Below are 17,857 nucleotides of genomic sequence, written 5' to 3' on the forward strand. Positions count from 1 at the left end.
GTCAGGAAAATGTCCCCATGAAGCGTTCAATCTGCTCTTCACAAAGAATCTGTTGACAGAGGCGCTTTGCCTGAATAACCTTCACATTTCTTATCAGAAAACATATGCTGCCACCTAGTCAAGATAGGAGTGATCCTTCATGTTGTGCCTGCTGCAGAATTACAAATAGGCCTTCTCAGGTGTCAGCCTGGTACCAAGACCCCTGCGCTTTTATGGTTCTTGCCCAGTAGATCACACTGAACATCCTCTTGGAGGTATTTATTTGAATTACTTTTGAAATAATGTAATTTCCCACAGTTTTGGGAAAAAAAAAACAACCAAAAAAACTAAACTTGCACCACTGGGGAAGAAGAGACACGAATGGCAACAAGCTCCTTAGTCCCGGTAATGACTGTATAGTATCTGGTAATGTCCGAGTTAGACAGAAGTGTGGTACATTGGAAGTCTGTCTGAGAAGATTCAACCATAAAAGTCCTTTGCCGAGAACTGTGTAAACCACACTGGGTTACTGCCCCTCTCTGGTACCTTTTCAGATTCTCTATATGTTGCCATAGCCACAGCAGACACCTCGTAGTCACAGACCTTCAGCGTTACTTTTCTGTGGCTCATCCGACATCCTGTATGAGGCTGCAGAGTACACATTACTGATGGCCTGTAAAATAATATTCTATTGATTTCATCCCTTCAGATATAGAAGGGAGTGGCATCATATTTTGATCCACTATAACTGGTCTATAATGATATATATTTAGGGATGATCCTCCAAAGTGCCTCAGAAGAACTGGAGTAGAGTTCCTGAACACATATCTGGCAAATGGATTTCTGGTCACAGTATTCCTACAGTAAAAAAATGTGTTGTATAATGAATTTTAACAATCATGTTTTGATTTCCATAGAATCATAGAATGATAGAAAGGTCTGGGTTGGAAGGGACATTGAAGATCATCTAGTTCCATCCCCTGTGCCATGGGCAGGAATACCTTCCACTAGACCAGGTTGCTCAAAGCTCCATCCAACCTGTCCTTTAGCAATTCCAGGGATGGGGCATCCACAGCTTCCTTAGGCAGCCTGTTACAGAGTCTCACCAGCCTCGCAGTAAATAATTTCTTCCTTATATCTAATCTAAATCTACCCTTTTTCAGTTTAAAACTATTACCCTTTTTCCTATTACTATCTTCTCTTATGAAACTTTAGAACTATACTTCAAACAGGATAGAGACATCCAGCATTCTGACTTTCTTATTTTGATATTTTATACCTCACTAAATTCATCTTGATTTGTAATATTTTTCTGGGAGAGGAGGGTTGTTGTCCATGAAATGGTCTTCTTGTGGGCATTCTTAACTTTCAGCTGTTGACCTACTAGTATATTATGCAGCTTGAAATTATATTGTTTCCTTCTCTACTGTGATTATTAGTGATTTTCTCCCTTTTAGAGTGCTAAAAATGGGATTGTGTTATCTCAGCCCTTAGTTCATGCTAGCCTGATTTGGACCTTGTTGCCATGGTAACTCTTTCTGCATGAGTTTTATCAGGGGTTAAATCAACGCAGCTCTCTGTTATACATCTGCAGTTAGCACCATAACTTTTCCAGTTCCAGGCAAGACCTTCTCACTCCACCTACACATATTTCCACCATTTTTACCTGTGTCAACAAAATCTGATAGCTAATACATTGTGCTCTGCCATAATGTGATTCTAAAGGGTATAAAGCTACTTGAGGGACCAGTTTGTTCTCTGGTTTCCAGAAAGGACTGCAATACCACAAGAGATCCCCTGCAAAATTTAACACATACTACATACCAGCTTGTTCTTGCTCTCACACAAAAGAAATTCACTGCAGGTCTTTCAGCATAATGGATAATATATTCCTTGCACAGGTGCAGGTTCAGCCTTAGCCAGTTGCCATAGATGCTTGACAGTCAGCCAAGAAACTCTCTCATGACTGCTTAAAATGAGCAGGATTCCTGCCTGGTAGTTCCAAACAAAGCTCTCATCTCGATTGGTAAGTTAGTCTTCTGCTGAAAACTAAGGGACAACAGGCTGCTCCATCTATATTGCTGTTTCAGCAGTGCACAATGCGATTCTTTCTTGCCCATTTCTCATTTTCCTCTAGTAGTTCCATGGGAGTTAGCCAATTTCAAGGGAAATACATAGGGGCAAGAAGTTTCTTTTGCTCTGCTGTTTCTGAGTGTGGATCTGTTATCGCACGCTGAACAGGGCACAACTATAATTGGTTAGATCAATATGAAATTTAAACGTACAGGTGAGAGATGCAAAAGTTACAAAAGCGTGTACGATCACTGAGAGCTTGAAAAAACTGAAGCTTTGAAAAGCTTTTTCTGAGGTTCAAGTGTTATTAGTCTTGCCAGCAGTTTCTTTAACTTTTTGTTAATGTTGGCTGTAATTAATTAAAATGCTGGCTAAATAAGCCAGTGAGGACCTCCTAACTGGGAACGTAATGATGGCCTCAATGAAATAAATCGTTATTCTGGGTTTTTAGTTGTGATCCATAAAAAAAGAAGATCATTCCATGGACTCTAGCTGAAAGGACTAAAAGACTAACCAGAGATATAGGTAGCTAGCAATACTTTAACTTTTGTCAGCTCACCAAGGGACCTCATTACAGTGAACTTTTGTTTCCATGGATGTGTTTTTAAAAGACCACAAAACAAAGTTCTTCTGAAATCTTATTACGCAATTATTTCATGTAGACACAGACTGTAACAATCAAGTGGGATATAAAATGCATTTTACAGAGTTTCATTTTTAGCATATTGTTAGCTAAATAAACTTATATGGTACTTAACTGTCTTTGAAGAGTTGTGCTCTTTGACCTAACTTTTTACCTACTGATCTATTCTCAAAGTAGGCAGAGAAGCCAGAGCTCTAATAAACTTCTAATTGAATCTTGATCATTACAGCTATCTTAAGTGTGCAGTGCTTGTAGGTACTATCTAGGCTAAGAAGCTAAACCATATTAAAATAGCTTTATTACAAAAGTTAGCCAGAAGCCATGGCTGGCAGTGTAGAAGACAAGGAAATCTTTCGGGGACTGATTCCCCTGCCTGAAAGTATCAGGTGAAGCAGTACTGACTCCCTCCTCCCATGTCCCTGCTCTCTCCCATTCTTGTCCCCTTCCATCAGATGACTTATTTAAATGCCTACTTTATGAATAGATGACTTACCCAAGCACTGTGCTGTGTCCCCAGCAAGAAAGCAGGGTAAGAATCTGGACAAAAATTGAAGCTCTTACATAACTTTGTAAACTGCTAGTATTATGCTGATACATTTTCTTTGGACTTCATTAGAAAAGAGTTTCATTATTCAGCTACAGTGTCGGGCAGTTAAATAACCAGGAAGCAGCTAGTATCTTGGCAGGCAGCATATGCTTGAAACAAGACCTCATGTCCCCAGAATCTTATCTTCAGCATGAAACCCCTAACAAAAAGTACATACATGATCATCAGAGAGCCCATCACTGCAGTGTCCCATCTGCTCCTATTATTGTTATTGTTATTGCTGTTATCACAGTGCCGAGGAGCCACCTCGGGGATCTTCCACAGAAGAGTCTTGTTTCCAGGAGTTGCTCCCAAAGAGGCTGTTTCCAGAGGCCAAATCTGATCGAAATTGTGTATGCAGTCACACATATCCATACCCATCCTTTGAAAAAAGAAAAGGTAATAACAGTACTACAGTGAAAGCTGAATTCCTTGTAATAAAGAAGAGAATTCTAAACTTGATAGGCAAATTGCTCTGGCCTTTGCCCTGAATCCCTTCTGAGGTGCATGTTTATAATTCTTTGTTTCTGATTTTTAAGTACAGTATTATTTCCTGAATGTATAAAGCAAGAACTGTCCTTCCATTATTGCCTGTTTAGCATTAAAGTCAATATCAAAGCCAGACAAAGAAAATTCAGAGATAAGGCTGTCACTCCATCCATATCTCATCTCATTGTACTAAAAAAGGCACAAAAAAATAAATGAAGGATTTCATACTTTAACTGTGAAATTCTTGGCTTTTTAAATGTGTATCAGCTATTCAAATGTAGCTGCTTTCTTAGTCCATTTTAAAAAAAGGAACATGGATCCTTACGGAAAAGTTAGCCAGTGTTTCGTTCAGGATGATCAGGGGAGGTTTCTACTTTTCCCTATTTCCAGAATCATCCAACCCTACATAGGTCAGAGAGGAAACACAGGAAAGGACACATTAATTTACCAAATTCTCACAGGCAGCACTGAGACAAAATACTCATTCAAAAAGTTCTTTCCAGAACAGTTAATTTCTTCCACCATCACTATCCAACCCACTGGAAACTTTCAGCAAAATTGCCAGGACTGTCTATAACAGAGGAATTTCACTACTTCGTTTCTTTAAGTCCCCCAGTGAAGACTTAGGGCATCACAAATTATGAATAAACTTGGAATTAAAGGAATCTTCTGTACTAAAAACAATCACAGAAAAACAAGAACTTTAAACCTTTTTTACTACCAGGAGGATAAAATGTTTAACTTTCCTAAAATACCACCAGTAACCTAGTTATCCTAGTAATAGGAATATTCCTGCATCGATCTCTAGACAGCCATCATTTTTTCTTGGTGTTAGTCAAATACCACACACACATCTGGCAATACATTTTGTAAGTAGGGCTTCCTAAAGATAGATGGGAAATTTGAATGGAAGCATAATGAGTGGAAGTGAGGAAGAAGGAGGAAAACAAACATTCACTGAAGAATATAAGGATTTCCACACCCCAGGTTCTAGGAGCCATTGTAAGTCTTTGGCATTGTTTCAGATTTTAAGGTCTGACAGGTCTACAGACATCTGCTTTACCAAGGTGCTGAACAAGGACTTACAGATACACAAATCCGTGTACCTGGTGGAACTTTGGATAAATCCTTTCTACTAGCTTAAGTAATGTCTCAAAGAAATGTGTGTGCACCTTTAAGAACTTGTCTCTGCCATGTTCTGAAAATGGCCAAGCTTTAATATAACCGTATGTGTTTCAAAAGATTATTTTTATGCCCAAAAATCTCTGATGGAAAGAATCTATTTTCACTTGTTCTTTATTTCACCTAAGTTCTGATGGATATTATGCAGTAAAAGGACATAACTATATATGATATTCACAGAAGGAAAAATAGTAGCAATGTAGCCAGTCCTCATTTTACCATAAAAATCTGGCACTGTTGTTAAATTAAATTACTAATGAATATGTGATTTCTTTGAGATTCATTATATTGATTTTTTGTTCCTAAAATTTATAATCCTGTATTCCTCAAATGTGAAGAAATATCTTTATCACTGAGTAGGCACCGCGTGCTTTACTACTTCCTCTATTTATAACTAAAAAGCTGCAAATGTAACTTTCCACTTTTAAAAGTGAATTCTAGTGCAACTAACTATCAGAATACTATGTGATTACTTAGATTAACAAAATCAAATAAAGTGTATATGAAAGTCAGCCTTCATGTTAATTTTCACTGTACTAAACATTATTACTGTATTATATGTTATATATAAATAGTTTTCTTCTTCAGAGACCTTTGCTATAAAAAGTGTTCTGTAGATTTTGACAGTACAGTGTGTTTTCAGATCTTTAGGACCCAGTGCTTCTCCTGACCATAGCAATTTCTACCTTTTTCAGATTGTTTGGAAATATTTAGATCTGAAGTTCTCAGGCTATCCAATGGGCATTTTACAAAGCTTTCAAACTGCTTTTTTTTTCATGCACACTAAATTTGTGATTTTTCCATAGAGTTTTTGGGCATGAAAACCCATCCAAAAAGTAGGTAATTCTTCTAGTATTAAGAATTAGATATACTGTGTACTTGAACAGTGTTATAGTCATCAACGATATTTCACCAAAGCTTCTAGAGATACTAATTTATGCTATCTTATCACTTTGAGTTAGTTATAAGGACGTTATGACTAAACATTCCTTAAAAGTTTTTGCTTTTTACTGTACTATTTTGTCCTCATGGATGTCTTGGTAATGTGCAGGTGTTGGCGCAAGCTATGCTTCCAGCAGACATTCAAAAATGTTTATGAATGTAGCACTTCTTATTTTCCCTAACCGTCAGTCATGAACTGAGCTGATCATGACACAATAGAAGACTGTCCTGACAACAGACAAATTTCTCTTCAGCTGAAAAATGGTAGAGTGCTTTGTTCAAGTTGTTCATCTTCTGGAATGGACTTTCAGATGTCTCCTTTCCTGGTACATGTTCCTTGTCAGAACATGAGTTAAGGCTGGTTTTGACAAATATCCCGATGTCATGATATACAGCATCAGGACTCTGAGGCTGAGCATAGGCCAAGTTGATTCTGAGAGACAAGAGCTCAATCACAAAAATTCAAGATTTCCAAATGTCAGGTTTGTTTACGTGAATTCAGAGTAAGTTATAGTACTTTATGATGTTTGAGAAGGGTTAAGTATCTTTATAGACAGGGCCAAAATTAATTGTTAGACAAAGTTTCTGGTGGCAAAAGTAGAGTAGCTCTCATCTCAAATGTTACATACAACTACAAAGTCCAACATTTTTATGTTGCTTGTCATGCATTTGTAAAGATTGGGCGGTTCATATCCTTCTCCCATGGGAAATAGATCCACTAAAATTCTTCATACTGTTTCCCAAAAGACTTTGCAAATCAGTGTAGTTTTGTCTCTGAAGATTTTAAATTCACCAAAATTAAGCAATAAAGAGTTAATGCAATTTATGAATTAAAAATCCATTCTGAAGTCTGCCATTGGAAGGTCCTTCGTGAACACAATTTTCAAGTAAAAATGTTAATTGCAAATTCAGTTAAGAGACCCAATCAGAAAGACCCAATTCAAAGAAAGGATGGCAACAGGAACAAAAGTGTCAGACATGATGCCTGTGCATTTCGTTGTTATAATATAATGCAAATTAACTTTTTTCTTTTATTCATCGATATATGAAAAACATGGCAAAAAGATCTAGCTTCACCATAGCATCAGTTATCTATTGAATGGTCAGCCACTGGGTTGCTTTTCATTTTCATGTTTACAAGCGGTCATCTTCCTTCTTTTTGATATTTTTCCATTACCTAGTCTATCAGAAGGCACTCAGTTATATTTAGTGATGTACTCCATACCACTCATATTCAATTAAGTATGAAGCAAACAGCACGGAAAAATAATTAGGAGCATCTTAATTAGCAGTTTAATAATCCTAAAGTCCCTGATTGGCATTCTATAGAGTAGTTGAACCTGTATAAAACTTGAGTAGACTTCTCTGGAATCACCCCTTATTATATATTGGGCTCGCTCCACAGTACCGGTAACTTTTGATGTTACATAAATACTGTGTGTTGATTATATTGTTTTTACACCACTAAGTGAAAAGCAGTGATTTCAAGAATAAGGATTACCATTTTCCCTGGCTGATTTTATGCTGCTCCCCATCTGAATGATTAAAAACATAGGCATGGGCTGAACATCAGTGTTCAAATTATGCATCAACTTCTTTTGATTTTTTTATTTTTTTGAGATTTTGCGGTATTGTATTTAACATACTACCCAAAATGCTTGGTTACTCACTCTTAATTCCAAATATTTGCTGCCCCGTGGTGCACGGGTGGGCACATAAGGCATTTTCCTGCTCTCTGACAAGGTAACTGGCATTTAAAAATTAAAGAACAGATTACAAATAGTCATGATGACCAGCAAATATTTTGTTCATATGTAGGAAAGGCAGCTTGAGCACCACAGGAATATTTGTGAATATCACATAAGAAAGAACTAATAGCAGTTGAACCAAAATACATACTGGCAATCTGAATCTGAAGACCTGCAGACCTTTTGAGCAGTCAACCGTCCCTCCTTCCAGGTCACCGTTTGCATTCCTCTTACCAAGGAATGTACTTCGTGTCACGTAAGACAATACAGTAGCTTTTTTCAAAGGAAAGAGAAGACGTCATATCTGCTGAACAGATTTATAGTTACGCAGATCATGTTAATGATAAGGATTATCTATGCTTCATGGTTTGGGATATATTTTTTTTCCTCCAGGGGTGAGGAAGTCATTCGCCTCATTTCCTGCACAAAATTGAATTTGTCTAGGCATATTATGGGACTTTTTATTGGATGGCTGAAAAAGGGAGTAAAAATTTGCCACCTTCCGAAACACTAGGCTATATAACTAGTCAGATTAATAAAATAACAGTAATATTAGACAATGCTGCTCCAAATGTAATACATTGCTGATACTTGCACCAATATTGTTTGCAGCAGACTAATAGGTTAAGAGGAAAAAGATCATGCAGACTGACACTGTCTGAATAATACAAAAATAATACTAAAGGATGACCATGACACACAAAAGAAATTTGTTTGATCTCTGGTAACCATCCCAGCAACCTGGATTTCTGTGAGTCTATGTCATAGCTATATTTCATTGCCTTCATGACAAACCCATTTCTTCCCTTCCTTTGCCAGTGCAAGTGTGAAAAGCAGAGCACAAACCTTCTGATAATTACTATGAAGATTTTGGAATTTGCAGACAGCAAATAACAGAGGACATTGCCTGTAAACTTGGCAGGCGCCCAAAACACATATCAGGCTAAAACAAGTCACATAAAAAATGTAAATTATGTTTGTACATGTTTGGTAAAGCAGGAAGTTACAAAATAATCATCTTCAGCAAAACATAGTTTCTAGCAATCAGAGTCAGAGACCAAAATTTATATCACTGGAAAAGGAGGAAGGAAGCAGTAGGATGAGGGGAGGTTTTAATGATTACATTTATTTTGGAAACAGAAGAGAAAGGAGAAGAGAAACATTTTGAAACCTGGAAGTCTGTATAATAGATAGTGAACTTATCCATGCATACACAATTATCATTCCAAACCAGTGACTGGATTTCGTTACAAGAAGAAGGAGAAACTTGAGAAATTCACACTCTGAATTAAGCACTAGGTGAATATTATTTGTAACATATACCCACTGAGCTACAGAGGCACTGCTAAGCTGTCGAGCTGAGGTACAGAATTTGGACCACCATCAGGTACTGAAGAGCCAAATAAAAAATGCAGTTTCTATTTTAATTCTTGCTCTAGGTGCAGAGTATCACAGGATTATTCTCCAGACAGAGGAATCATTAGCATTAAATAAGAGTCTTTTAAAAGGAAAACAACTTGACTCTCTGAATGTAGCCAGATGGCTAACAGATAAAGCAACAGCAGTAAAGCCAAAGATGTATATTTTTAAATCGATCAGCTGATGAGCAAATCTTCCCTGATTTCAATAGGCAAAACCCCACATTCAACAGATCTCTGCTTTCCTTCTATTGTCAGTGAGTTCTTTATACTTGGACAGCATTTGGAAAAAAATACGTTCCTTTGTTCTGTTGTAGATGGAGATTAAATGCAGAGGTATCAATTTAATTATGTTGATTTTACAGCAGTGTTATTGTTAGCAGAATCTGGCTTCTGGTTTCTAGGTATTTTAGTATTCTATGAATATGACAGATAAGGCAGTCTGCTATACTTCAGCTGCTATGTAATTTTTTTCATTAGAGTCTCAATGACTTCCTCTTAAAATTAGTCCACTGATTGATTTGTATTCCACAGGGTGCTCATTACAGCTTCTGTTAGTGCACAAAATCCCATGAATATAAAAAATTACCCTAAAAATGGCAATTTCAAGCTTTCATTAAAAGGTCTTTTTCACAGGTTGAAGTCAGTCAAGCAGTAAGTAATTAAGACAATTTACTGTAGCATGACTGTATGTATTTGACCATATATTCCCAAAGGAAAAGCCATGGGAGAGAGCTACATGAGAATTTTCTTACAAAGCTTTCTTTTGGTTTTGTACTTTTTTGGAGATAGGATTGTAGAGAACATGATATGATTCTATGGTACTTGACTCTCCAGTCTGAGCATACCCCAAGAGCTGTGTTGATGCCTTCACAGTATCAAGAGTACCACCAGTATCACTTGTAGCTAGTAATCCTGCTTAACAGAAGCCAAATAAAGTCACTTCATGCCAGTGCTACGTTAATTGCTCTCAGAGACTCTAGATGATACAATTACCTGAGGTCTGCTTTGGTATTGGTTTTATTTTGTTCCCCATTACCTGCATTCATTGTTCACAGATGTCTGGACTCCTGCAGAGTGCTCTCTACAGACACTGCATTCTTTTTATGTGCAGATAAAAAGGGTTATATGAGGCCACAGTTTTATTTCCCTATAGTGACCAGAAAACAGAGAAGAAACCTAGGGAATACACTAGTTGTTGTATTAACCACTGCTGTAGGCTTCAAAGACTACAGACATTCTAGAGCTGTGTTGATTAGTAATTAGCACAAAGCAGATGGGAAATCATGCTGTCTCCCCAGGAAGTTAAGGCAAACTAGTTACAGTATTTATATGTTGTTGAGACTACCCTGCTGAAATGTGTTTTAAATAAATAGCAGAACTGGAATTATCTTGACATTTCAGTTAAAAGTAGGTAAAACCAAATATTGAATTGGAAATTAGCTTCAAGTTTATTCTGAAAAGAGATTAGGAGCTCTTCATATTCATAAACGATCATTCTTGGTTTAAAATTATATTTAATTTTTACAATGTGCTTTTAAAGGCATCTGCTTTAAATTTAGCTTTATTTGCCACTTCTTAAGAGGACTGAATTTGCCTTTCCTCATTACAGATTTTGAATGTGATTAATGAAAGATTAATTCTGAACTTGATTGGTACTCTGCCTCCATATGTATCACAGCATGTTATGTACTTATTCAAAAAGTTGGATGTTCAGGGAATTGCAATTAATTCTAAAGGCTAAGGAATTTGGCCTACTTTGGAAAGTTCTTCTGAGACGATCCCACAAACACAGATAAGAAACTCCTTTTTGTACCAATAGGATTTCTTTCTACCACATCAATCCTAAATACCAGTTTGACAGTAATAAGCATGGAGAAATATGTTCTCTATTTAGGTGGGCCCAAACATTTTGAGATTGAGTGGTTGATTAATACATTTGCCTTTTCTGGGAAAAGAATAATCAGCAAAGATGCTCTTTTGTGGGCATAACTTAAATGAGTAGTTCTGAGTCTGACATCCATGACTGTTAGCCTAGCAAGGCTATGAGAAATGCCCAAGAATGTGAGAAATTGGAAGAGGGAATGAAATAATAAATTATTTTTTAAAAATTTGGAATATAAATCTTTCTCAACTCCCATCTGGAAAAAGCAGTGAGTAAACAGGAGGGTTGTGCTGGATAAAGCCTTTTCTGTTTTAATATAAGTGACTTTTTGCATGAGTTATGGGTTAGGGACTATGAATCCTTACAATATAGATGCAAATGTCTTCTAGGAATTCAAAAGAAAGAGAAATCTCCTCTGATACAGGAATCAAAAAAGGTGTTAAAATAAATTATTCTAATAGATGGTGAACTTCATAACTGATATAATAATCATCTCTAACCTCAGACCAGAATAAACTAGAACACAATTTCATTAACTGCATACTACTGTACACAATTATTTCTGTTTAACAGATTATTTCAAAGAGAATGATCAGAGTGATCCTGAACCCTCAGGGGACACCACCAGATACTATCAATCTGTTAAGAAACACTTTGAGGAGAAAAAAAGTGGGTCATCATCTTTTGTATCATCCATTGAAGATGAGCAAAAGCCCCTGTTCTCTGGGACAGCTGATTACCCATCTGTAACAGAGAAAACCACAGAGGTGGACTTTGAAGAAATGGTTCATGCCCCAGAAGAAATTCTTATTGACAAAAGAAGCAATTCTTGCAAAGGTAATCTAGCTGTTGCTATTTTGTAAAGTTTGAGTAGGCATCTTTTTTAGTCTGATTATCAACAATATTTATCTGAATGTTACTATTGAGTCTTTACATAATATTTACTTCTGTGTTTCCCGAAAGTTTAACAAGACAAAATCTTTTAGATCAAAAATTACTATTTCTTAAGAGGATTAATGTAATTTAACGTACTGGCTGTGGGACTGGATGACAGAACCTCCAAAAGACTATCCCAGGCTTTGTTAATAAATCATCTTGTAACTGAACTATCTAAGGAAATTCCTTTAAGCAAACTCTTTAAAATTGCTATCTGGTGCTGGACTTCATCGAGTGCCATGGATAAAACTGCAATCAAAGCAGTAAAGAATCTCTCAAAGGCTGTTTGATATCCCAGGGTTGGGTGACAGCAAAATATCCTAGCTAATGAGAGCTAGATAAACCTTGTGATGGCTGCACATGCACAAAAAACATATTTTCGGGTAACTGCTTTAATTCTCTGTATTGACAAGGCAGAACAAAAAATGTGAAAGTGGAAAAAATTTCATAATAGCTTAAAAGGATGTTATCCCATGTTGCTGCACTTGTTGGTTTAAAGGAGTGCCATTTCGTTACACAGAAGAAATCCTGACTTCCATAAGTAAAACACAGGAACAAAGATTTGAGATTTTGTATATGACAAAAGATTAGAAATTATTACATTAAGTTAAATCACATCATTAAAATTACTTCTAATATACTAAAATATTTATTTGATCAGTAATGTGAAGGGAAATTAATGAAAAGCCCCAGATTAATATATGACTTGAATACTGCTGAAAGTTCATTTGTAATTGTTTCAGTCTGAAGGGAAGAATTACATATTTTCTGCTTAATGCTGTTTTCCCAAGAAGTTTCCATTGAGGCAATTTAACCGTTTAACCATCATTCGATAAAATTTACGCATTTAGGCTACAGTTTTAAATCAACTTAATAATTAATCAGGCCAAATAATACATTTTTTTACATCTCAAAGGTATGAATATCTGAAGTCTGCTCTCCTCAAGTTAAGTCTATATAAATCTGCACCACATAAACTTGTTGCATACGTACTGCAATTTGAAAGCTTGCCTTTCCCCTACCAATAGCCAGAAATGTGTCCTTGCAGCTATAGCAACGTTTTCCAAGGCAACCTATTGCAGATTTTGTTTGAGCTAAATTTAGCATGTCTAAAGGTTACGTATTTTGATCAAGGCCACATTCTTTTTTCCAGTTTGTGATCCAGCACTATTGGTAATGTGTATGAAAGCTCTTTACCTTTCTTGCAACTTTCATAAAAACTTGAATGGCAATCAAATAAGATCAGCTTTGACTGATACATGTTTTAAACTAAATTCTTACTCCTGCTGTTAATTAGAGATTGATTTTAGCTTACCATAAAGGCAGTTATAAATATAATGCAATTTTGAAATAAACTGTGCTTGTATGTATGTGTATAATCCTCATATAGTATGGTACCTTATAAATCTTGAATGCAAATGCACTTATATAAAGCTACTGCAATTCATTACCACTGTGACATACATATTAATTATCTTTAGTTTTGTTTTAAGCTTCAGTAATTACTGTTGATGAATTGAAAGATTATTAATAATGTATTGTATAATGTGTGCAGAAACTGCATAAACCTCTCTCTCATAATCCTAAAATGCAACTTTTAACATTAAAACATATGGCTTTTTTGGGAAGACCTGATAATTTTTCTGTAGCTGGTAATCTATATGTTGCAGAAAAATGCTGTTTTCTATTTTCACGTGGTTATTATTTGGTCATAATCAGTTCACTGATTCTTGAATAGTACAAGTGAACTTAATTATGCATTTATAGACTAGTTCTTAGTCTAGGATTCTTCAAGACCTGGAAAACCATAGTTGGCTATAAACTTGAAATTGCTGTTGGGCTTTTCTGGGGCTACTCAGGTATGTGGAAGTACCTGAAAAGATGCTTAGAACACTTATGATACTGTTATTTATTGCATGTTAACTTGCTCATAGTGTATGAACTTATTTTATAATTTCAGTGCCTATTCGTTTTGTCACATATCAAATGTTTACTGTAATAGTCTACAAATACATATTCTTGGACAAAACCCAGCTGTGATTTCCTCTGGGATAACCCACAGCACTGAAAAAATATGTTATTTTATGATTTATTGTGTCAAATAACCAAAAACTTGGTTTTTACAGGACATTAAAAAGCAGTGAAATGTATAGCCTATATTTTTGGTTTCTAATTAATCCTGAAATTCACTGCTTAACAATGTCTGCTGGATTTACAGCATCATTGCACCCACACCGATAGTTTAAAAATTTACCCCTGATTTGTCCTGGTGTGTTCCTTTCACGTTTCCAAGAGCTTTCCAGCTTTCTTGGAACACTGCAAATTGTGCCGTGTGTGCCTGCTAAAACTGTATTACATGCTATTGTGACACCGTTTGCCTCTTTGTTGGCTTAAGTGGCTGACAAGCTGAACAGGTTTCTGTGTAGCCAAGGTGAAATCTCTTTCCCCTTTTTTCTGCCCAGTGCATAAAATCAGTTATAGGTCATGTCACATGAAATCCAAACACCCTTTACAACTTCAGGAAACCTTCTACACCTGCTTACTGAAGAATAGTTAATGTAGTAAGTACCATTCTCCAGTAAGAAAAAGAGAAGTCTCCTCCTCCAGCTGGAGTCATGTAGTGAGAGCTCCCCTTCCTGGCTAAACTTACTTGAAATACTAAATCTGAGCAGGACTTATCCTTTTCAGTTTTATTTTTTTAATTTCTTTACTTAGTGCAACACTGCTCAGATATATGTTCGAAAAGGAGCTGCTAATGGCATTTGGACAAACCTCTCACATGTCACCCACACTGTGGGTTTTATTCTTTTCTTTCAAGCATGGCTCTGGCTGCTATGGTCGCTTAGAAAAATTTCACAAGTGTGAAATGAATGTAACCTATGCTGAGTTATCAGTACACAGTGCCAAGTGTTAGAAGCAGCACTGAGTAAACCATTCAGGGACTACTTGGGCTGTGGGATTCAAATCAACTGCTTTTACAACAGAGGCTGACACTATCAGCAGTCAAGGATTTTGTCCAGCTGTATAGTGAAGCAGCAGCCTGAGGGAAGTAAAAACTTTTAATACATTCTGCAATTTTGTGTAGTTAATTACAAATACATCTCTAACGGGAGTTGTATTGAGCAGGTGTTAAAGTTTTAACTACCTCTTTTATCACAGCAGAGGAGAATCTGAGTGGCACTAAGCAATTTTTGACTGCATGACAACAGGTTGACTCAAGGGAACAAAGGCTTAGGGCGGGGGTATTTCTAGAAAAAGCACTGTTCAATCTAAGTGTGTTACCTGTAGGCTCTGAAAAACTCACAGCAAAATCTTCATTCTGTATCTGATAAGGGTATGTACAACTGATATATCCCATGATAAATGATTTGTAACCTTTCCAGCTTGGTGAAGAGGAGAAACAGCCTAGAGCCAAGAATGTAAACTGATTAAAAATCCAGAGGTGTGAATTAAGCAAAATGAAACAGGAAGGAGAAATAGCTCAAGCCAGAAATCCAGGCAAAAGGAAGGAGTGCCCCCAAGTTCTGTTTGGGTGGTAACGTGCAGTGTTTGATCACAGAGATCCAAGAACTCGGAGGGATAACAGGGATGGAATTTGGGAAAGAGGTAAAGGGTGAGACCTGGAGTAGTCATCATTATTGTTTTGTAAATGGCTGGAAATATAGAAATAAATATAAATGACTTCTTAAAGAGTCATTTTAAATACTTTATATATTATATAGACAACATATAAGGATTAGAAAGGTAACTAAATTCAGCATGATAGCTGAAACTCTGCAGTAAGATCCTAATAATGTAACTGAGCTATTTTTAGCTTGAAACATTTTTGGGTTTTTTTACTCCATCTTAATCCAAAATTTTTTCTGCAGTTCAATCAGAAAATAAAAAAGAATTATTATTTACCATGCAGCTTCATTTAATATAAAAGTGATCTCTGACAGACCCAGCAATGATGACTACTTCGTTCTTTTAGGAGTCACAAGTTCTTAAACAAAATTAACTGTCACCTTTCATCCCACAGTACCATAAGAGTCTCTGCGACATGCTTTACACAATGATGCAAGGGTTGGCTTGGAGACTAGTAATGCTAAAATTTACAGCAATGAAAATCAGTTTCCTTTTTGAAAATACTGATTGGTATCCTCTTGCAAGCCGCATGAGCTGTGTTAGGTGGCCCGTCTCAGAGAAAACGTACTACACTTCATCAACCTTAAGACAAGCAGTGTTACAGTTATTGGTAAGAAAGGCAACTAGCTGAGGTCTGGCAGCTTTCTCTAGAGGAGGCATTCCAATGCACTATAATGCATGCCCACTGCTGTAAATGCAAAGCAGCAAGTCCCCCTTTTACACCAAAAAACTAAAGTAAATACGTTTCAGTAGCATATTCTTATAGTCTTAGCCAGGACTCTGAAACACACAATCAAAGACATTCAAGTACATCATTTAATGGATTTAGGTTAGAACAAATATTTCTAATCTCAATGACTAATGTATTGCTAAAAACACCTTGAGAAAATTGGGGATTCATTAGTAAAATAATAGAAAACTAAAGAAACAGGAACCATTCTTTGGCAAAACTCTGATGATGCTGACTAGACAAAGCTGTTACCTGCAGCTTTAAAATATTATCATAGATGTGACCACTTTTATCTTTCCTTAAAAACAGTAAGGAACAGAGAAGGTTATTCAGGAAGCTTGCCAATGTACCAATTTGACTTCCAAGGTTTTGAGAAACATGAGTAAGTGGGATGCTTGTGGGTTGCCAACCCCTCTCTAACAGCGCGTATATAAACACGGATGTTTTGTTTTTCATCAGATATCACTGATAAAAGAACCTGGGAGCAAGAGAACTTCCAGGAGTACCAGGACTCCCCAGTTCAGTCAGCATTACCCCATGTTACATGGGGGATCTGTGAAACTGAAAGTGACTTCATATATGGGGAAGTGGAGAATCGATTAGATTTACTTCAAGAGCAGCTCAACAGGTAAAATCAGAGATATGACCAGAAAAAGAAACCCATATGTGTGAGAGTATGTAATGCAACTGATATTAATGACACTGCAGGATGAATGAATTTGCACTTGAATGAATGAAGTTTCCAAAAGCATTCAGATCTTCAGAAGCTCAAAAGTACAAAAATTGACTCATGGAAATATCACTTTGTTGTCTATATTCTGAGAAACCGAAGTTCAGACTTCCAGATTCTTAGAAAGCCTTTTCAGGGAATGCTGGATACAAAATTTTTAATTCATTGCCAGAATATTCTTGTCATCTCTATATACTCACAATGTCTACTCTGAATTGCCTTGCAGAAAAGCCTTTCTCCTTGATTGACTGTTTTTGGGGAGACCAGCTTTTTACCCAAGAAGCTTTCTGAGACACCTAGTCTTGTTAAATTTAAATCTTGCTTCACCCAGAATGCTGTTTCTAGATATTTACATGTCCACAAAATTACAGTTTTCAGTATTCTTCAATACTTTTTGAAGTACTTTTTCTTTCCTGGATACCCAAAGTAAAACAGCTGTCTTCCTTTTAAAAAGTATTACAAATTCCCTTTTTGATGCATGAACTTCTTTTGCAACTTGTCTCTATCATAAGATATGGGAGTATGTGAAGGCAAAATAACTTACACCTGTTACAACAGAACACAGATGCTTTCTGTATCAGAATCCATTATTACCCTTGCTAGTAAAATGCCTCTTCCTTCTCTCTTTAGAACATATCAGTATATGTTCATATCAGTACATGTTCTCTGATATACTACTGTTTGCTGGCAGCTAAGCAGCATAGCTTACAGCATCTTAAAAATATGGTTACAAAATTTTGACCCATCCTACAAGATAAATTACTATGTAATTTCACTTAATTTTAAATTGCCTATGCTCAGGTCTGTAGCTTTTTTGTTATTTTCACCCTGCAATTCCATTACTTTCAATATTTTGCCATGACAAATACTATGATATGCACTCAGCCCT

The 17,857-nt window shown here is 36.3% G+C and overlaps 1 protein-coding gene across 1 annotated transcript in view; it reads left to right on the top strand.

The window, feature by feature from the left end:
• Window positions 1–17,857, top strand: part of KCNH7 (potassium voltage-gated channel subfamily H member 7) — a 243,728-nt gene that overhangs the window by 221,748 nt on the left and 4,123 nt on the right. The window contains exons 13-14 of the mRNA XM_065670557.1: window positions 11,531–11,782; window positions 16,698–16,866. Coding sequence (XP_065526629.1) covers window positions 11,531–11,782; window positions 16,698–16,866 — 421 coding nt within the window. The remainder of the gene's footprint in view (window positions 1–11,530; window positions 11,783–16,697; window positions 16,867–17,857) is intronic.

The sequence above is a fragment of the Lathamus discolor genome, chromosome 3 (assembly GCF_037157495.1).
Source record: "Lathamus discolor isolate bLatDis1 chromosome 3, bLatDis1.hap1, whole genome shotgun sequence".
NCBI lineage: Eukaryota > Metazoa > Chordata > Aves > Psittaciformes > Psittacidae > Lathamus > Lathamus discolor.